Below are 22,570 nucleotides of genomic sequence, written 5' to 3'. Positions count from 1 at the left end.
TGTCTCTAAAGAGTGAAGATACTAGTGAAACAACACATGGAGACTTTTGCAATGTTTGGGTAGATATTTTCCTGGAAGATATTTTCCGGGAGATCTTTTCCACGGGAATTTTTACCGATTACTGTTAAGACAAGTTTAAAAAAGTAAACTTTCAATACGTACTACTATGGAATAGAATTGACAGAGTTTCAGGAGTAGGCTAATTATAGTCCCTTACCGAAATGGTTATATTGATCCGGAATATTTTCATGAGATCGGGGAACCTGAAGATACCACCTTTTATTTTTTGAATAGAATCTGTTTGAATAAGACCATTCTGATGATTCCAAAGGGTGAAACAGCCATGGGTTTGTAGTGAATAGTTCCTGTATTCGGTGTACATATTAATTCGTATGTTTGTAGGGTAGCCGATGCTACTTTGTCGGATTTTGAATAGCTAGTCGTTGGTTGGTGGCTTGCTAGGCCAGAGTAAAGGTTGCCCTAAAAGTTTTTATCTTTGATTTTTGTTGTTTTACTTTCAGAATCCAGATAATTCAACCTTGAGATTGTTTTGTTTGAGTAATTAAGTTGTTACGTCATAAAAAAGTAAATCAGATTAATGTCTCACAAATCGGAGATTCAGAGGTGATTGGTGAAGTTAAAAGCATTTCGTGAAGAGGAATTTGCTTCATCACAAAAATTAAATGTTTTTTTTGTTATAGAAAAATTTAGTATCCAAGCAAAATTGAACTTGCTTCTGAAGTAGCGGTTTTACAAAAGCTTCTTTCTTGGAATAGCCTACTTAGTGAGTTTAACGCTTTCTGAAAAAAACAAAACATAGTTGGACTTTTTCAATAGTAGGTTATTGAATCAGTTGTAGCCTACATAAAATTTAATGTTTTGCAAAGTTTTTGTCATATTACATTCTATGAACAAGAAACTGCAATATGGAAGAGCGAAAGTTTTGATACTGTGTAGTTTACCACTTTTAGGAAGTCTAGTTTCAAATCTCAACAGAAGATGAGTGTTGTTTTCAGTTATCCAAGTCACTGTCAAACAATTTTTATTATTTGGTATTATTTTCCATCTTTACTTCGAGTGAAACTTACCAAAACGTCATTGTAATAAAGAATTTAACTGTTTGTGAATTGTTAGGCTACGGTAATACAAAATTGTGCATTACACTGAAAATTTTGAGGTTCTTAAACCAAGCTATATAACTTTCAAACTTTCAATTGTTGGTGCAAGTGCAAGCATTCGGCAACCTTAGTATTGCCAGACCAGACATAACCAAATTTTAACGCTGAAATCAAACAACATGTATTTTTTAAACTTTGGTTAAGCACTCTAAGATTTCCATTGAAATAATTTTTTTGTAATTTATTCCCAAAGAGTTGTTGACTGGATCATTTTTTTCTTTTTAAAATAGGGCTTTCTATGAAATTTTTAAAAAAGATTTATCGAAACTTTGCCGCAGCAATTCTTAAACCGCGATGTCGTACCTGAAATCTCTATATGAAATATGTATCTTGCTGTATTCTACCCTACAAACGACAAAGTTTCGGTTACTTTGTAAACTAGCAGTTTTTAATTCAACGCATTTGTCACCACAAAACTTACTAGTGTTGCCAGTTGAGAAACTTGTTTGGTCGACTCCAGCATCACCGAAAATTATCCTTATCAGTATATTGACATACACAGCACGTTAGTAGCCTACTGTCTGTGTATTTTTGTAGCCTACTTTTTCAGTCAGTTCTTTTGGTTTTTCTAGAATTTTTATGTATTTATTACGTTGTTTTTCGTTGTTATTTCGTTGTTGTTGTTTGTGCATTTGCAGTTTGTGTATTCGTTGTTTTGTTTTGTTTAGGATATGGACAGCTTTGTCTGATGCAAATAAATATTATTATTATTAATATACTTATAGCCTACCTAAAATTTTACTTGAATATTACAGATCACAGATGAATTCTAAATAGTGTTAAACAGTATCTGAGAGATTAAGTGATACCACTCTCAACGCTATTCAACCAAATGAATAGTGTTCTTGGGATGGATAACAATTATATGGATACCCGAGCTAGCTTGAACATTGTTGATCATTATTACTATCCTGATAGTGACCTCGAAACTATTCAAGAAGAATCATCAGTACTAGAATCTGATGATGACAGGAGTCTCCACCAAGAGTTTTGGAGGAATATTGATGCTGCAACAAAGGCCTCGCGCTTCGTTTACGACTCCGATGCCACGTATCGGACAAGCGACAGTGATCTTTCTCATTCTAGTATGAGTGGAACTTCCACACCACGAATGCAGTCGGAAAAGTCTCCAAGCAGCAGAGATTTTCATCCCAACACTGGTGTGAAAAATGACTCTGCAGTTAATGGATACCACACATCATCGTCGTATATTTCTTACAATGTCCACGATTCTGATGAGCCCATTTCTCATGGTGAGCTATGACTTTATTTTCTTGCTTGAGATTTTAGTTGTAGCCTACGATGTAAAATTGTTAAATTGGACTGAAAGTGAGTGGAAAATTCGTGTTGCAATCGGTGGCGGTTCCAAAAGGAAGACATTGGGGCGATCGCCCTCCCCCCCCCCTAATACACAGAAAGATAACTTTTGCTCGGTGTATTTTCAAGAGTGGATTAATGGGTGGTAGGCCTGCACATCATAATGTTTTGTTGAAATTGCCCCTCCCTCCACACAAAAGCTACTTGTTGGACCCGCCCCTGGTTTCGGTAGCAACATCGTTTATCTGATGAATAATTTCTAATTACTTTTTTTATTCAATAAAGCCGCCGTGGATCCATTTTCGCAGCAAAAAATCGTGTACGCCAAATGCCTCACACCAAAAAACCAAGTCGAATTGCCCAAAGCCCCCTCCATCGATCACACTCAGTCGAACGGGCCACTTGCGACCATCACTGACATGTTTCAAGCGGCACGGGAAGGCTCTTTACCTGCCCTGGTATTTAATTATTCATACAATTTGATTAGACTTGCAGAACGGTCGATCAAATTTTCCATGCTTAATCAACTCATGTTCCAGACATAGGCATTAAGTCGAAAGTTCAAAGCGCCATTGTGCATAGATCAATACTTTTTGTAAATCACATTGTTTAAAAACATCTTTGTCGCTTTCAGTTTTTTATTGCATTTGCTTTCAAGTTTATTCCATAGTTATCCGTAGGAATGCTTGTAAGATGAATAAAAGCTTTTGTACTACAGGAAAGTGAAACGGATAACAACACCGTCATCAGACTCAGCTAGCTAAACTTAGTGGAGTGCATTCGAGCACAAGAATTTCCAAGTCCAAACCTTTTCCGAACGATAAAACTTGCTAGCAGCGTTGCCAATGTGCATCAAGGTCTATTCAAATTTTTGTATATAATATACAAAAACATTATGTTTCAGGAGTCATTTTCCGTAAGCGAATTAAGTGACACAGTAGACGAAAGCGGCAATACGACACTTCATGTTGCTGCTGAACACGGTCACTTAACCTGTGTGAAAAAGCTTGTTGCAAATCTTTCTCCGCAGATGGTGACTTTGCCAAATGACGAATTGATAACTCCAACTGCTGCCGCCGTGAAGGTAATTGCGACATTTTGTTTATTTTGGGTGCTGGTGCTGTAGTCGTGTTAGTTGTGGCAGATCAACTACTCGAATAACTTCATGCACTTTCAAAACTCTTCAAGGTTTTGCCGCCTTATTTCGTGCACTGGAGCGCTGGTAGATTTTGTTCTTTTTCTCTTTACATCATCACGTAATACTGATGACGTACATTTCGAGACTCACAAAACGATGTTGAGATTTACCGAAAACGTAAAAAATCGATGCCCTGATAACATTTGTTTGACTTTTTTGGCGAATACTGACACGATGCTCAATGGTTTTCGGACTTTTTGTGGTTTGTCTTTATCTTTCACATACACTTTCAGTTATTCTCTTGAAATTTTTCAAAGATTAGTAAAGGAAATGGCAAATTCTGGGGTATGTTTGAGATAAAAACAAGATTTTAATTTACACGAACTAAATCGCTGTTAGAACGTCTCTGTACGTCAATGTAGCCCATGACGAATAGGCCTAAATACAATGTAGTAATTCATTTACGTCACTGGAATGGCTGAAAAGAATTTATTGCTTACAGGTTACAGCGCTATTCAAACACTTCTTTATTTTCACTACTGTACTGTGTGAAAAGTGAAATTCTCTGTCACAACTAAAACTTGAAGTTTCTCTAAAGTGGTGCACTGGTATACGCATCATGATACAATGACTGAAGTGCTTGAGTGCTGAGCAGACTTTCGTACAATCTCAAAGTTTCCAATACTCTTGCTTTTTCACGTGTTCAAAGTAGGGCTTCCATGAAAGTTGTGCTAAGTACGCACTTGAAAAATGGGAAAATTTACAAGCAGCAAGGATTGCTGTAGGCTCACTTAGATTCTAAAGTCATAGAAATCAATATAAATGGAAAGAAGTTGCTGATATCTTGTGATTCAAAGGATCAATACCCAAACAAAACTCCAAAGATGAAATATTGTACAGTGCATTATTATCTGTGAGTTTGATGTTGCCCTCCTTGTAAGCTTGACTTTCGCCTTAAGATTTTACATTTTAATACCCATTTAAAATATTCGCCAATGCCCTTTCAAGAGCACCCGTGTTTCAATATCATTTGACTCAAGCTCGCTTTCGATTAAGTTTGTGAGGTTCTATAAATTGTTAGATTGACTTAACAGACAAGCGTTGGTCTACTTCTGAGCTAGTTAAATAACGTTTCTGCTGGAAAATAAAAAATCATCTGCCAGCACTTTTGTTTAACCACCTTCCTCCGACAAGGCAGTTTCGCACGCTAGTTTAGTTTTCAACCTTACAGTATATCAAGAGCTTTCATCTTATTCTGCTACAACATCTCTGTTAATAATTTCAGATCATCAATATGGAGTAGTTTGGAGTTCCATTTGGAATACAATGACTTTTACTGCTTACACAGTGTTAGCCAGCAGCGAAATTCATAAACATGAAAAAAAAATCAAAAAAAGTTTATGCACAATATCAAGTTGAGTGAGCAATAGTCAAGTAAACGTTCACTGGCTTTAGTTTTGTCATCTGTATGGTGAAGTCTCAAAGTTGCGCATAGAAGCAAAGTTCAATCGCGGCCACAAAAAATGATCTCGCGGGCCTCAGGTTTCCCACCCCGGATTTATTTAAATTAAAACTACATCATATCGTGCACACATTGTGGTATTCACAAACTCAGCGGCTTCCATTGTTACTTTACACGTCGAAAGATTGATTTTTTAAAGAAGGACATCCTTTTCTGATTAAATGAGCTTTCTGCAATCACATGGGTACCGATTTGAAAACTTTTAGTTTAGTAAACGTACCTCTACTCTACTGGTATCACTTGGCAATTCTGGAATTAAGTAACCTCTGTCAGTTTTTATCGGGACTGTTTGCTGTACCGACAATGCCCATTTACCAATTCATCAAGATCATTTCACAATATGAACAAGCAATTACATCATTTGAACGTCGTTTCGCCCAACATATAGCAAAATGGCCATTTTCGGACCATTAACTTAAGTTGCATGGAAATATACTGCAGTAAACCTATCTAGCAAATTAAATAGAAAATTGTAAACTGTTTGAAATGTGCATGTAAACCTATACCAGAATCAAATGCGACAGCACCACAACTGAAAGTGTTTTTACCAAGCTGACAAAACATTAACATTGATTCAACTTTTGCAATGCTGAGACTTTGAACAATGTATCGTATTTTTGACATAAATTCGCAATCTAATCATCCTTGAGATATAAAATGTTGAATCAATGCAAAAAGGACAAATGTTGAAAGTTGGGTTGGGTTTGAATTGAAGTAAATGTCGCCAGCTGGAGTGACTGATTTATGACGCTTCTGTTGTGTTTATTGGTGTTGCAAATTATTTCTTGGATAGGCCTGTCATTATAACTTTCTGCTTCGTCTTTGCGCCCAACAATTTAGGCTCATATTTAGCTTTCTAAAGGCACAGTGAAAGCAAATATTTACTTTTGCTTGTTGCTCGCGAAAAATCGTGAGTGATGTGCTGGCGAGATATAATATCAATATTACATAACTAGACATCAGAAGTATATAAAAGGAACAATATGGGTAGCTATGTCAGCCTTGCAAGCCACTGTTGGTCTGGAAAGCTACGAGCCGGGACATGTCCTTTTTGTATATTTTTCTTTTAAAATGCTTTTCAAAAGACATTTTTGTTTCTACATTATTATTGACACTAAATCACTATTCAAATATTTTCTGATAATAACCGAAGATTCTTTCGAATTAAACCCAAAACAGGTTTTTCATTACAAATGCGTCTCTTTGACGTCTGATAACATTGGATTTACGTAAGACACATTTTACTTGCTCAATACTTGTGAGATGTATGGATAGTAAAAGTCTGACGCGGTTAAAAGTGTTAAGTTTCGTAATTTAATTTCAGTTTAATTGTTTATCTATTCTGTTAGAATAAAGATTTAACTTTACTGCCAAGTTTAAGTGTTTAAAGAATCATGTTACACACTACTGCGGCTATTACACAGCAAGTTTTGCCAGAACAAATACAAGCTTTTCAATAATTAATTAATCTGTTTTTTTTTGTAACAGAACGGCCATGTTGAGTGTGTCCAATGGCTAGTGAACAACACGGCGGCCAGAAGCGAGCTAACAATTTCTCAGAATCCCTCATCAATTGATGGTGCCAACACACGTCCTCCTCTTGCCCATGTGGCCGCCATGTTTAACAGGAACGAGATTTTGGAGTGGATTTGCGAGGAAATGCTGAAGGATTCTATTTCCATTGACACTGCAGACCATTGCAGCAACACGGCCGTACACGTGGGAGCCCGTTACGGTCATCTGCGTTGCACCCAAGTAATCAACATGTTTAAATATATTTCGTAATTAATACTTCACTGTAAATTGTGGACTAGAGATTTTGAAAACAGCTAATTTGGTGTATGAATAAGAATTGCTATGACTGATTGAACGCGCAAATCTGCATCAAAAAGATGTGTTTTCACCGGTGCAAAGTTACAAAGATGCAGAAAAGTTCTTTTGGTAGTAAAGAAGGCACCAACCTTCCTAGAAAAAGTAGGCTTTTGGGCGAGGTTTCAAAGTCTAGTTTCCATACAACTGTTTCATTACAACAACAAAGAACAAACTAAAACTGTTCACTTAAAAAGTACGAAATTTTATATGTGGTAACCGACATGAAAGTTGAAGTTTCAATGAATAGAACGGCTTGAATTTTTTATATCAGCATTACTTCGGTGTTTTCAACTCACACTGGCAATGTCGGGTTAGAGTAACAATCTTCTATTTTTGCTGTCAACCAAGTATATTTTTGTACACAAAAGTAGGCTTTAGGCTACGTGAAAGTATACAAATTGGTCATTATTGCCTCTTCTTTCTATTATCTGCTACTGATTTGAACCTTTAAGAAGAGGTTTTGTTTCCTATTTACTAACAGCAATTAAATGGCTCCCATTGTGAAATAATCCTGGTAAGAATGGAGTCCACAGTGATAATCGTATACTTCAACAAAGTACGAAAAACTGCGTTTTGTTCGCTGTTCGTAATTTGTTTCGGCTACAAAAACAGCATTTCAAAAGCATAGGCTATGACTCTTTATAATTAATGCACTAACTTTGTAGAACATCCACAATTGCAGGCTCAATTTTCCAATAAAAACGTTGTAATTGTAATCGTCATCTGAATTCTTTTTTGGACAAAATAAAAATTGGAGCGTGTTTGCATTGGGTAAACTACAACTGGAACATATCACTCCATAGATAACTTGCAAAATTAAACTGTCATCCAACACACTGCTGAATGGTCAATGACCATAGATCGCTTTCTTCTGAAGTGTGATGACCATTTTATAATAATTATAAAATGGTTTAGCTAGCAATGGTTTATATATATGGTTTAGCTAGCTAATGGTTTATATAAAATTATTTAGCTAGCAAATCTCACCCTTTTTACATTCACTCGACCTCTGTAGACGGTGAAACCAGGGATATCTAAAGAAGGGGTCAGGGGATACGAAGGCTTTTATTACGCCTGACAATAGAAGGGCTTTTGTTTATCGTAAATAATCTGTGTTTATCGTAAAATGACACTTGGCACCGATAGTAGTTTAATATATCTTGTTATAATAATTTGCATTGCGCTATTAGAATCAGCCCTGGATATTCACAGCATGCTCATGGTTGCTTGTTAATTCAACTACTCATATACTTGCGTTACATCTAGCCTGCTGCAAAAGCTTTGATAAAAAAAACAGCTTACTGATAACTTTTCAACTGTCTGTGTAAACAAGTATTCTTTAAATATGCTCTACGTAACATTTGCTAACTGTCTTCTGTAGCTGAGTGTACCAACTGCACTACAAAACTTTCTACGATTTTAAAAAGAACTGCATGTTTAAAGCATTACAAACTACCGCCCTGGTAGTGTCATGAGAATAAGGTAATCGCTGCGAGCCTTCATATCCCCTTCTCTAGATATTCCTGGGTGAAACAATGCAAAATGTGTTTTTTCTTGGTGGAGATAGAGTTAACTTTATGCAAACTGATTTTCTTTTTTATGTTTATTTAATGTGATTTCCTAGTCAGCCACTCAGTCTGTTTTATATTGATTTTACAGACGCTAAATTAATGCTAAAAAAGATTTTGTTGGTTGGGTCAGCATTTCAATTTCATCGAGATACTAAATTCTTCTTTCAGACTCTTGTGGCAAAAGGTGCATCAGTCACAGTTCTAAACTCGGATGGGGATACCCCAGGACAAGCAGCACAAAAGCACGGCCACGACGCTACAGTTGGCTACCTAGTGGTTGTGGAGACTTGTGTTTCCTTAGCACAACAACTTGTTGCTTTGAGAAACGACATGGACACGTAAGTAAAACTTAGCCTACCATAAATGTTCGTGACTTGTTGGGAAAAGAGCGGCTTATTTTTAGAACTTATTGGTTTTGAAACTTAATATGTCCATAGTGAATTGTGAATGTGATTGTATTACGATTTGTTGAAAGAAATTGTTGTGTATTTTTGAATAAATTGTCGTATTATAGTTCTCATTTATTGGAATGATATTTTGTAGATTAACCCATATGTACAATATTGTACACAATAGCAACATACGATTGATAAAAAGCATGAACTTGGAGCCTTCATTTTTTTCAACGTCCAGTGTTCTGAAATCTCAATACTTTCTTCGTTGGCTGGATTCAATCAAGGACACCGTTATGTGAGCTTCACACCATTGTTCTGGTGTTTAGCGGATTCCTAAGTTTAACCTCTATCTGCAAGCTTCATTGCTTGCGCTTGTATTTTAAGTGTTTTGCTGTACCGTGCTTATTTTTTGGGACTAGTGATTTTGAAGTTGCGTTTAATAAAGATTCTTTGAAATCTTTCTACTTGGACAAGACCAACTTCTAAATCAACAAAATAAGTTGTTTACAAGAACATATTCATGATTATAGCATTAAAAGTAGATGCAGAAATGCAAAAATAGCGTTTTAAGCTTTCAACGATTTACAAATTTTCTTGGTATTTCTTAACAATACAGGTTGAAAGCTGAAAATGAGAAGTTACGAAACGATGTTGTGGCTAAGAGATCGTCCCTTGCTAAGTCGGAACTGGATGCGAAATGCTCTAATGACCCGACGCTAACAAATAAACCTAAACCAGTTGAAACGACGAAACGTGAAGAGCTCTCAGGTAGCCTGTTGTTGTTAATTTTCAACTCATTGTCGACGCAAACATTGGAAATAACAACTTCCAAATATTTTACGGACTGCAAAGGGTGGAAAATAGTCGGTGCTATTAGAGCCTGAGGTCTACAGCCTTAAGCGTAGAGTAGATACACTGTAATACAGCGGGAGAATTTGTAGTAAAAAACTACAAAATACTTTGTAGGAAAAAAACAGGTTTTTACCTTGCGACATTTGCATTGGAAGAGTACTGATATCATTTTTGTCATTTAGTTTTGCTTTTGCTAGCAGTGTTGCTTGAAGCATAAATATCATTTATAAAACGGCCTATGGTGACCAATAGTGACAAAATTGATCGACGTTGTGTGATAAACGTTTAGCTTATATTGTTAACGATTCAAAAGCAACTACAATGTAAACAAGTGAAAAAGTAAATAAACCATACTTTTTCGACGCTGGCAGTTTTTGCATTATTGCCGCACACAAGTTAACTAACGAAGGCGATTTGTGCTCACAAAATTCGTCCTATTTGCATTGATTCAACGTCTCAACACGTTAAATCGATGTAAAAATGATGAATTTTTCTCGGCCGTGATTTCATCGACCCAAGTGTTGACGTGCAACATGTATAACAACTAAGCTAACATGATCAATTTGTTATCAGGAACGTCAACCGACAAGGAAGCTGCTATTCAACAGAAGCGTAAACCGTTGCAAGAACAGCCTCCGCCTCCTAAACTGTGGTCATCCAAGATGAACAATGATTCTAAAAAGAGTGAAAAAGTTGTATCAAGTATAAAAGGCCATGCTGCTGTACCAGCACCAAAGGCTAAAGCAAGCTTGAACAACGACAGCCTTCAGCGTAAAATAAACGCGGCGCTTAATGGACCGGGCACAACTGTGGATGGTAATTCAAGCTTGCTCAGAGTGACCGATATCGAACACAATGAAAGCAACGCAAATGAAGTTAAATCGACAGTTAATACAATGGAAAATCGTTCAAAAGATTTAAACAACGAAGTTGAACACTTAACAAAAGGTTGGTCGCTTTACATTGTCGTAATTTAATGCCGCTTCATTTTCAGGGGCTTCAAACTTTAACTGAGCCGACTTTGGTTGAGATTTGCTTGCTTAATGTATGATATTCATTTGTCAATATTGAGTTAGCAAATTGTACATAACCTTTTGCATACGCCATGTGTCCAAAGCTCAAGCTAAATAAGATTATATTGTGCTGGTATCATCATCATCATAATCCATCGTCGATTTGTTCCCCACTAGTGGGGGTGGCCGATTGTTTCCGCGCAGCAATTGTTTTAATCTCTTTTCTCCATTTCACCCTGTCCCTTGCATCTTCCTCCTTCAGTCCGACTTTTTTAAATTCATCCTTCACTTGTTGTTTCCACGTTCTTCTTGGACGACCGCGTTTCCTCGAAGAATAAGGTATGATAAGCCAATATTGTGTCATACATACTTGAACACCTTGATACTTCACATCTTTGCTATTGTTACTTTGAAGATGAAACACACTTACCATGGCACTTTATTTTATTTGCTTATTTCTTTGGTTCAAGCATTGGATGAAAAAAATATAGCTAAATAACGAAAACCTACAAAAGATACTAAGGCTATTATAAAATGCCCCGAATACAGTAGATTCACTTAATACCGTTCGGAAATATTGCTAGTAACAGCAACAACCCACAACTAACAACATTAACTGACGTTGAACTTTTGAACAAACAATAAAACATCTTTTATTACATTTATCGACAATTGCCCCTAAGTATACCTTAGCTTGTCACACACGAAAGCTTTTTCACACCTAATTCTTGTTCTCGTGCGTTAGACATCACTGAACCAGCACAACAAAAGCCATGGGAAAAATTGACAATGGATGAAATGCTTCGCATGGTCCGAGACATCCGATACCAACCATCTCCTTCCATCTCACTATGCACAGAGGACTCCACCATGGAACCCGTAGAAGTTATGAAGTAATAGTTTATGGAAAATGAGCTGTTGCAAATATGTTCTATATTTTATTATTTGATTCTATTTGAATAACCTTAACAGAAGATGATCTAGCTGCTAGCAAATCAAAATTGATTTTTTATCTGTTGATGATTGAACTGATTCGTGTGAAAATAAATTTGTCTCTATGAGAAAATCTTGGCAAAAAGTTCTAAAATATTTATTCAAACGAGACTCATTCGGTGAGTATGGTGAAGCTTCTTAATTTCTATAAAGTTAATTTTGTATTTTTCTTGTGCTGCAGAGAAAGGATGGCTGCGGCTAGCAGATGGTTCTTGGTTGAAAAAGGAAGAGAAGCGAAACCGAAAAATTTGCCGCCTCCTGCAACCCCGCGTGGCGTTAACAATCATGACAGGCGGAGTGCTGGTGACTTCCATCTTCCCAAGAACAATCCTCGGGTCAAAAACGAGCCTTTGCGAGCCACAACCCAACTTTCTGCAATGACTCATCAAAAAAATCCTACTAAGATGCAAAGCGCCATACAGCAGCACTACCAAAAGACAGCCACAGAAGCAACCGTGCCAAAATCTCAACATAAAAGAAACGACGACAGCCGGAAAAACACCCAAACCAAAGCAAAAACTCCAAACGATATTAAATCTTTCACGCCACCTAGCATTCAAAAATCTAACGTCTCTTCTACAGGAACTTTGAAATTCATGGTCAGCAATTCTTCCTTTCCTGGACATTTGAAATCGAAATCATCACATAAGCATGCCAATCAAAGCTTTAAATCATCAAGGGCTAGCTCGAATAACGTTTCACCTAAAGCGTTATCGCCGCACACCTCTGAAGGTAAATTTGCTTATTTTAAATTCTTTTGTAAATTTGTAGCCTAATGAAACAACAGGTTACTGCTTTGAGCGCAAATTTTGTCAGAAAGCCTTTTGTTACGAAAATTAATATATCTGTGTGATAATTCAAAAATAAATAAATTTTAGATGATAGGCTACTATAATGTTAAAATACTTAAAAAATTAAAATAAATATATTGTTGTTGTAGCTATGGCGACTGCTGCTAACCAATGCGACTGTTCTGGATTTACTTTCTAGAAAGTAGAATGTAGAAACTGCTCGCTTTCGAAGTGGCAGCTGTGTTCAGGGGTGAATCCAGAGAATAGTCTTGCGAGAGGGGCAATTTCAACAAAACACAATGATGTGTAGACTAGGTGTACAATAATCCGACCTTGCAAATACACCGTAATTAAAGCTACTATGCCCTGGATCCTCTATTGATAAAAGTTTATAGACATTTATCAAGCAGTCCACTTTTTCTGCTGAAATAAATTTATCCTCTTGATTGATGAAATTCACCAACAGAGCCTAAATTTGGTCATCGGACCACTTGGCATGCGACAATTCAGCAAGTGCTTCAACTCAGCAAGTAGGCTTACATTTCAACTACTATATAAGTCAGCAAATAAGATTTTCAGCTAGCATCAGACTTGTTTTGGTCATCGTTTGCTAAACTGAATTTTCTGACATGTGACATGCCAAGTTTCGGCTTGCTCAGTTGTTACTTGCTCAGTGTCATCATTTGCCAACGTCAACCACTTGCTGAAATGTTGGCAGCTCAGTTGCCACTTGCTTAACTGCCATTTGCTCTGTTCACAACTAGACTAACTTGTAGGAGGCTTCTAAATTTACCCCATTTGAGAACCCTTAATTTTAAACTAATTTGTTCTTATTTATTGTGTTTACAAAGATAGGTCTACCCCCTTCAAACGCTGCAACCTTCATCATCATAAAAATTTTTAGGAACTCCACCTTCAACTCCGACTGGATCTTCCACGCAGCGCAGCAACAGCTATCGACGCGCTGTGCAACTCCGTCAACAAAACGAAGATGCTTCCAGCTCATCAGACACTCACTCGTCTAGCAATATCAGTAACGAAAGTTCTTCCCATGACAGCTCCAATGAGGCTCAGTTTGGTTATGCGGGCGAATCAAAACGTCATCCTAAGGTAAACTGGTTAGAACAGGATAAAACAGGAAAACACAAAAGAACCTACGATCCGCTACAAAAGCGAACTGGAAAAGACACCAATATGTCGACAGCCTATTCACAGCCCCGTGTGATATCATCAGTTCAAAATGGCTCTTTGGTACCGGGAACCAAATCAAACAGTGCCAATAAGTTTGAAAAAACGAAGAAAAATATCAGAGATCCTGTTCTTCCTAATAATGGGCCAGTTAACTCTTCCCACAGGTTTTTTAATACATGGTCAATACCACGAAATAATAAAGGAATGGATTCATTGAAAAGTCTGAATTCTATTTCGCAAAACTATGACGATGATGATGATGACGAGGTTCGAAAACTAAGTGAAGTTCCTGAAATAAAAACCGAAATACCGACTCGACAAAGCAGTTTCTTGAGAAAAGTTCAGGGCAAGCTGAAATGAAATTTTGCGTAATTTTCTACCAGTTTATTTTGCTGCGTGACTTAAGCTTTGGTATTCTACACCTACCAATCTATAGGGTAGACTTTGTACCGATGGATAATGCTCTCTTTCAGTTGATCTGATCTCTTTTTTAGCTTTATATTTCACAGTGATAGTTATTCGGTTTCAAGGCTGGCGCCGGTTTTGGTGCAATAAATTATGCCGTTTTTGTTTCACTATGAAGCAAGTTATTGTTTTGTTTGAAACCAACAATGCTTACGAAAACCAGCCTACATCAAACTAAATAAAAAGTACGTATTCCAAATTGCCGAAACTAAACTCATGACTCTGCTATATAAATTAAACTCATGACTCAGCAAGCGTTTCAAAAACTACACTGTTTTCGTGTTAATAAATTTAATTTATATTCTACTGAAATTTTACGCTAAGGATGAAATATTTGCTAAATTATGAGTTTAGTTTCTGTCATTTGGGACTCTGAAGCAAGGCTAATGTTTATTGAAATTAACCAACTATTTTTGTTCTGAAACCGTGTTATTTTTTTTTAAATGCGAAAGACTACTTCATTGTCACTGGGTAACAAAACTTTCAATGTTCTTTTCCCCAGGCATTCTCCACTAGCAGAATCCGTCTTTTTTGCATTGATCCAATTTTGCAGACATTGAGTCAACGCAAAAAGGACACATTTTGTTCGCGAAACTGTTCCTTTCTTGTAGTCAATGTGCAAAGTTTTGTGAACACCTGCACTTACGTTAGAAACGAGAAATAATATAAAATGAAAATTTAAACAATCGAACATTTTCAAATCTAACATTTTGAAAAAAAAAGTGCTAGTTTTCAGCAGTTTTGGCTTACGCTTTAAAGTATTGTACATTTATCCACTTCTTACAGTCATTTTCTCGTGATTTTAGCTATTTATATTCTTATTAATTCTAATTTTCACATCTCCAATCAGACGACGAAATATATAAATTTTTAAACTGTGAATGAGTTTTTATATTTTCTGGCTTTTAGATATGTGAAACATTTGTACTACGTTCAGTATTAGGATTACATTTTTATGTTTTACTTTTGGTTAATAAATGATTTGTTTCATACCATGGTTTTCAAACAACTTATATATTGGCATCTTCTACTGTATAGGCCTACACAGGGGCGTAGTCAAGGGGGAAATTGCTCCCTCCGGAAAATATTTTTGCAAGTTATATGTAACCGACTAGCAGACTTGTATGTTCATGAAAAGCTGTAGAAAAGTTTATGAAAAAAATATGTAGGTTATTTCTTCGATCAACTTTATGCGGCATGAGTGTTTCCAGCCCGGGTTTACCCGAACCCGAAACCTGGGTAATTTGGCTATTTTTTTTTGCTACGTGAAACCCAAATTTTAAAATCAAGAAACTCGGGTTTTCAGACAGAATGTGAAAAAGATTACTATCTAAAAACGTTTAAATGATTTAGTGAAGCTGTACGTACGTTATTCAAAGGCCTAGGCTACTGTACACCCTCTGTTTGTAGCCTACGTAGCCTATTCATCGCATTTAGCTAGTCAAGTCAACTTATTTTGTTTCAACAGCGCCATATATTATAGCGCTATATAGCATCATACAACATTGTCCTCGCAATACAGAATCACGTTGGACCAATTTTACGATGATAAGAGTTAAACTGACTGGTAAAGCGGTGGTCGAATATCATTGTGGCAGAATTAGTGGTGCGATACTGACGAGCCCAGCCTCATGGGCGAAGCACGGTGTCTATCGCTGTCAATTCTTGCTACAAATCGGCTGCCGAGAAACACGACTGTAAAGTGTTGAAAAAGCGCAGTAGGCCGCGTAGTCACAAGAGGTATCGTGGCCTATGCTTGTTAACTTCTGAGATTGAATTGATTGACAAAATTGAAGACAATTCCAGTTGCAAAAGTCAACAAGGCAATGAAGCCACTCAGAACATCCGCTGGGTGCAATGAACACAATTTACAACTGCAGAATTCTGCTTCATACGGAAAGAAGAATGTTCTTTTCCATGATTGCAAGACTCAGCAGAATAGGTTCTTCAAGATGCTCTACCTTTTCTATCAGCTACGTAAAGAAATAAGGGTGGCCACGATTAGACTTGGGCGAAAGCTTTAGTTTTCTGATGACAAATGTAAAACTATTAAAGAACTTTGTAAAGCTCTTAGTGTTATTGAAATGTAAGTCGAAATATCTTTTCAAAGAGAATCCTAACATTCATCTGGCTGAAAAAGTGGTTACGTTCCCCTTAAACAAGCTGAAAGACTTGGGAGCAGAGATCAGTAGGGATCTGCAAGAGACATTGAAGAAGGGTGTGCAAGAAAGGGAAAATGTGAAACTGATTCAAATATTCTAAGTCTCCCAGCTACGTGGACTAGCAGGGCCTCTGAGAAAAATTTTCACTAGGGGTACGAAGAGTCATTCCGGGCCCCCCTCTCACTCCGGGCCCACTTTGTCTTGGGCAAAAAGTGTGATGTTTGCTTAAGCGTATTGCACACCACACAACATTTTACTGCAGAATTGAACACCTGTGCGCAATAATAGTATCAGGCTGTAATAAAACTATTATTTAAGCTAGTGTTTTGTGTTGTGCATCTCATGTGATCTATCCTTCGCCAATTTGTGTATCCTGCATTGAATTCGTGTGTCAGTTGTTGAAGGTGCTGTTGAGAGGTGTCGCTTGTAGGCTACATCTTTAATGTAAAATTTTTAAATTTATTTTTTTATTTGTCTTAGATGTAGCTTATAATTATTTCTGAAAAGGACACTATGTGGTGTCGAAAACGTTGGATTTAGTAGTTTTTTCATGTTTTTTTGTGTGTTTACTGTTAAATTCGTTAACGTTGCTGAGTGTTAGGCTATATGTAGGCCTATCTGGTACAAGCCAAGCTCTCTTCCTAGGCTCAAACATAACATCTTGTTAAAATATAATCAAGTTAATCATCTGACCAATAACCTTTCTTCATTAACTTTTGCATTCACCACATGCCCCATACCCCTCCCCCCTCTTGACAGGAGAATAACTAACTTTTATGATTTAATTTGGGGTGCTTTTAACAGAACATTTTTGCACCTAAAGTATTAAATTACCACTTTGGGCCCCTAATTTGCTTGCAAAGCACTCGATTAGTGATTACCTTTCTGGGCTCTTTTGCTGGATTACGGGCCCCCAGGACTAAAGAATAACAATTTTTATGCTTGAAATTTGTCGTTTAAAATGGTTTTAACCAAAAATTTTTGCGCGTAAATCATAAAACCACAATTTCGGGCCCCCCAACAAACACAGGCCTGTGCCCTCAAGCAGTGGCGCGGGAACTATGTTTCTCTAGGGGGGCTGAAGCTGCCGTAGTGTTGTCAGGTTCTGGGGGGCTTCGCCCCCCAGACCCCCCTTATGTAGTGGAACATTTAGATTTGGTAGTGGCATTCGGTCACCTCCTATGTAAAAACGACGCCATAACACACACATTGTAAATTGTAACAAATGAAGAACGGCAAATAACAAACCAGCTGTTCAAGAAATTAAAATGAAACCAACATATTAATTAGAAAGTGATATGAAAACGACAGTTTGTGGAAATGAGCTCTCACACGTTTCATGTGTCATGAGTAGAGATGTAAAAAAACGGGTTTTTTGTTTTTAAAAAAAACGAGCTCGTTTTTTTTGTTTTTTATTGTTTTTTTTTGTTTTTTATTCGTTTTTTTGTTTTTTTTACCTATTTTGACATCAAATGTCACAATATGCAGCAATTAGGGTAAACTCATTGCAATAGCGTCTTTTTCAACAAAAAAACAGTCTCATAACTCGTATAACTTATTTCAAATCAGACAATATGTCTCTCAAGTCTCAACACACGAGCCATAAAGATTTCTCATCGTCTCAAATAGTAATAGTAACACAGTGTCTTATGGTTGGCACATCTTAAGTATTGTCTTTGGTCCAGGCAGTTGTTAAATGCAGTACCACACTCGCGTACAGTTTCGAAGCCAACTGGGATTTTGGTTAATGGGCATGTCACGTTATGAGCAGGTGGTCAGTGTCCTGTTTGTCTACTTCACAAAGACACTTTTCACCAGCACACCACACCCTTTCCAGTACAACGTCAAGAGATTGTTCCAGTTGATGTGCATTTGGTGCAAACTTGATGAAAATCACACAAGCGGTTCTCGAGTTATAAGTGAAATGACCTTAGCCACTAGGTGGCTTTATAGATAAGGAGCAATAAAAAAAACGGCAATATCTCAAGAACCGCTCAACATATTTAGATAATTTTTAGCTCTACCCCTATGTTTTCTGGGGTAGGCTATCTGTTTATGAACATTAAAACAAGTTTTGGCTACTACTTTTTGAGATAAAAAGAAATTAACCTCTTGTCGTTACGCACCAATAATCATGCGTAAATTAAAAAAAGAAAATAATTGGGTAAAGGAAAGATTGATGACAAGTTTTGCAAAAGCAGTGTAGTGCTAAAGTCCCAACTTTTAGCCCAAATCACATTTAAATGTAGTGAGGGATGGAAACATTTTGATGTTTTTTATTTTCCCTGAAGAGGTTCAACACTCCTTTATGATGTCATAGTCATCTTTTTTTCCCTTAATCACACCATTGTGCTGTCATAGACATGTTTAAAAGAAGTATGGTTGCACTTAATCCATCCAATTTAAACTAGTTTGCAAGACTTTGAGACTTTAGCACGATTATGTTTTTGCCAAACTTTTCGTCAAACTTTCCTCTACCTAATAAAAAAAATTAAAGTTTTGCATTATGGTTTTATTGGTGGGTAACGGTAACGACAAGAGGTCAATTTCTTTTTATCTAAAAAAGCAGTAGGCCTTGTTCTCAAATAAAATAACTTTTCATCTTTGATGTTTGTTTTGTATCTTTATCCTGCATTGCCGGAATATGGGTAAAACTTTATACTTGTTAGGAAAAGTATTATAAAGCATTTATTCACTATGTGAACACTGAGCAGTGCTGGAAAAACTCCATTTTAAAGGGAAAATTTCTTCATTCAGGGTTGGTAGTTACTAGCAATAGTCAACATGGGTGGTGGGCATTTGAAAGGAACATTAAGCTAAACCTTTTCTGACAAATGCACTAACTTATGACAGCTAAAAATATCAGTGATAAGATCTCTTGCACTATATGTCACAAATAATCTGCAAGAAGCATCAATGACGAAGTGTCCAAGATCTTACAACACACGAAAAAAATACTTCTGTTTCAACATTTATAAAGCATATACATCGTTGGTAAGCTATCAGTTACAAAACATGTTTAAACAAGCTATTGGCAATAGCTTGCATTAGTAAATTACCACAAACAAGGCAATGTGTGTTCTGAATACTGCCATCTTGTTTTTGCCAAAATTTCGTCAACCCATTGAGTGTGTACAAGAATAACCTGTACCACAGTATACTAACATCATAGGCTAACTTCCATAAAAGGAAAAATAAATTAACTCATCTACATTATGTCATGTATCAAATTGCATTAATTCAATGTTTGTCAGGTCTGCTGCAACAAACATGCCTGGGAATGCGAAACAACATAGGACTACGCAAAAACATATGCTGTGTGCCAAACACAGACACTTAGGCATTTCAGCACACCAATAAAACCATTTTTAGTAATTGAATGTTTTTCAAGAGCACTATAATGAAACTAAGCTGCAAATTGCAAAAAATTTGCAACTTTTCCAGAAAAATATGAAAAAAAAACAAAAAACGAGTGTTTTTTTTGGCTCAAGTTTTTTTTGAAAAAAAAAAACGGTTCGTTTTTTTTGCATTTACATCTCTAGTCATGAGTTCTTTGACATCGACAGTGTCCCAAAATGTTTTGGTGGACATGCATCAACGCAGGATGAGTAGCCTAAGTATTTTTTGTGTCATTGAGCTTCTCAACCACGTTTTCAGGCGTCTTAGAGCAGCAAAAGAACGTTGTGATGATGCAGTTTAAACCGAGAGGCAAAGGCAGAGCTTCACGAATTTTCACTGTTTCTTTGAAAAGATCTAGTGTTTGAGGGTTTAGTTGCGATTATATCTCAGCAACCTTTTGAACGGAGTTTGCGGTTTTCCACTGTCTTACAACAACGCTGAACAAAGTAAGTTCCGTTTTTAGGCGATCTTTTCTGATCGCATCGGGTAAGCTGATCTCAGTATCAGATCTTTTCTCACCATTTGCACAGCTCAAAAGGGCCTCTCTGTTGGCTGCTGTAAGCAGATCCGCCTGGTCGAATCTTTAATCAAGCTCAGCTTGAACCAAATCAAGGGCTTCGATGTATTGCCGTTTCCACGCTCCTTCTCCCGCAGACGACAAAGCATTCGATTCCTCTGTGTTTCGAAATATTGCTGGAGTTTTGCTCACTCGGGGATCCTTTGGCGTCTTTAGGTTATTGACAGACGCAAAGATGTTCGCTCCTTCCATAAGCTTGGAAACGGATTCATCTTTTCTGACATTTTTGATCAGTTTGTGGATAATGGTGATTGCTTCCAAAGCTGAAGAAGCAAAGATCTTCTTGTTTTGGAGCTTTCTTGCGACGGCTTCTGCAGGCTGAAAAACTTCACCGCTGCAGGTAATCGCAAATTAAAGCCGCATCGTGCTTGCTTGTTTTACCAAGCTGAATGTCTTTGCACGTACTGCGTCTCCTTTCATTGCTTATCTTCTGTCATGTCGGTCAGATATGACAAAGCAATATCATGCATTATTGTAATGTTTAGAAGTAGGCTACGCATGAAATGTAAATTTTGCAGAATGATGTCCAATAAATGATGGACCGCCGTGTTAGTAGGGAGGGTGGCTAGTACCGCTACTGCGAGGTATAGCTTTCTGTGATTGACGACTCTTTATTGCGAATGATGAGCGCGGCCACACTTAGGCTTAACAGGAACTCGAATCATCGTAGCAATTATTGTTCAAATAATTTTCAGAAAATATGTTATGTAGGCCTACCTTAAATTGTCAGAATTTTGTAGGGGGGCTGAAGAAATTATTGAAAATTCCAGGGGGGGCTGAATTTGCTCTAGGGGGGGCTGCAGCCCCTTGAGCACCCCTACTTCCCGCGCCCCTGCCCTCAAGGGTACTTCGTACTTTCCGTACCCCCCTCTCATAGGCCTTGTGGACTAGTACGAAGACCATTTAGACACAAAACTCGAAAACCAAAAAATTACCTCTTCAGCGAAATCCCTTTGAAAAAAACTATCTCCAGAGCCCTGACGGTCATATGGAAGAGAACAGTGGTGGATTTCCAGAAGATTAGCTTCCGGAGTGCTAATTTTTTACTTTCCAAATGCGCTAGGTGCCGTAGAAGAAATTCAGAAATATGTCTTTATAAGACTTTGAAACAACACACTTGATGTACCTAAAACGTTGCTAAAGTAAGTATCATGGTCTATAGATGGTATATAGCGTTATTCAATGCAAATATTCATATTTTAGTGAAACAATAATACAAAAAAATATAAGTTATAGCCTAGAAAAAAAAAGAAAAAAAATTGTTTTTAGTTTTTTCCACTTTTGATTTTTGATTTTTCAAGTTATAGCCTACAATTTTTAAGACACTTATCGTATTCAAAACCATAAAACCTCTGGCGACTTCGGGTCTCAATTGCCAGGTTACGTCCATGGCGTAATCAGAATCCAACATACTTCGCTGGTTAAAAATTTCTCAGTGGAAGACGGATCATTCTCATAAAGAGTAAACTTGAAACAGTTACAGTGTGTAGAGAAGCACGGTCAGATGTCAGTATGAGGTTCATTTGTGAAAATCCGCGCTCACACTCGCTCGATGAAATTGGAAGGGATTATAGTGACGTTATCAAATTTTGAAGACTCTGGGATCTTCTTTTCGTAGTTATATATTCACGAAGTCCTCTCACAGCAGCTTCGCGTTCATCTAAGCGCAATCTCTTTGCCACTTCAATGATTTCGTTTTCTCCGTGTGTCATTACTGTGTCCTCTGGCCAAATAGTTGAATCAAGTATTTTTCAGCTGTTAATAAATGACAAGTCTGTTGAATTTAACAAGCGATCTTGGATTGAATTTCCTAAGTGATACACCCTTCGCTGTTGGGTGGAAAATACCACCCTTTGGTAGGGTGGAAATGACCATCTTTCCCAATAGGCTATAAGGTGGGAATGAAAAAGTAGAAGCGGAATTTTTGGACACCCCTAGAAGTGGTTAAAACTACACTTTTTGATTTACAGTGTAGAAGATGCGAGGATTGATTAGCGGGCTATTTCTGCAATTGTTTACATGTAATTCTACACCTTTGAACTCTAAGTTTCCTTCAGCATCCTTAGCAATGCCATAATGTCGTCCGGGTTCGTTCCTTCGTGTTTTAAATAAGTTTGCAAGATTATTAATTTTG

At 37.1% G+C, this 22,570-nt stretch overlaps 1 protein-coding gene across 2 annotated transcripts; it reads left to right on the top strand.

Annotated features, from left to right (window-relative positions):
• Positions 1-673: 673 nt before the first annotated feature.
• On the top strand, positions 674-15,290 carry LOC145781355 (uncharacterized). Of its 2 annotated transcripts, XM_082593139.1 has the most exons (11): positions 674-784; positions 2,097-2,431; positions 2,781-2,953; positions 3,400-3,579; positions 6,644-6,910; positions 8,767-8,936; positions 9,610-9,761; positions 10,419-10,793; positions 11,604-11,751; positions 12,033-12,583; positions 13,547-15,290. In XM_082593139.1, the coding sequence occupies exons 2-11, from the start codon at positions 2,266-2,268 to the stop codon at positions 14,191-14,193; spliced, it is 2,829 nt and encodes a 942-aa protein (XP_082449265.1). In that variant the 5' UTR covers positions 674-784; positions 2,097-2,265; the 3' UTR covers positions 14,194-15,290. The 2 variants fall into 2 exon arrangements, with proteins under 2 accessions (XP_082449265.1, XP_082449264.1); XM_082593138.1 differs by lacking the exon at positions 674-784 and having other exon boundaries at positions 1,977-2,431.
• Positions 15,291-22,570: the final 7,280 nt, after the last annotated feature.

The sequence above is a fragment of the Aplidium turbinatum genome, chromosome 12 (genome assembly GCF_918807975.1).
Source record: "Aplidium turbinatum chromosome 12, kaAplTurb1.1, whole genome shotgun sequence".
In the NCBI taxonomy this organism is placed as follows: Eukaryota; Metazoa; Chordata; class Ascidiacea; order Aplousobranchia; family Polyclinidae; genus Aplidium; species Aplidium turbinatum.
Note: the sequence above shows the minus strand (reverse complement) of the source record. Positions and strands in the feature narration are given on the sequence as shown.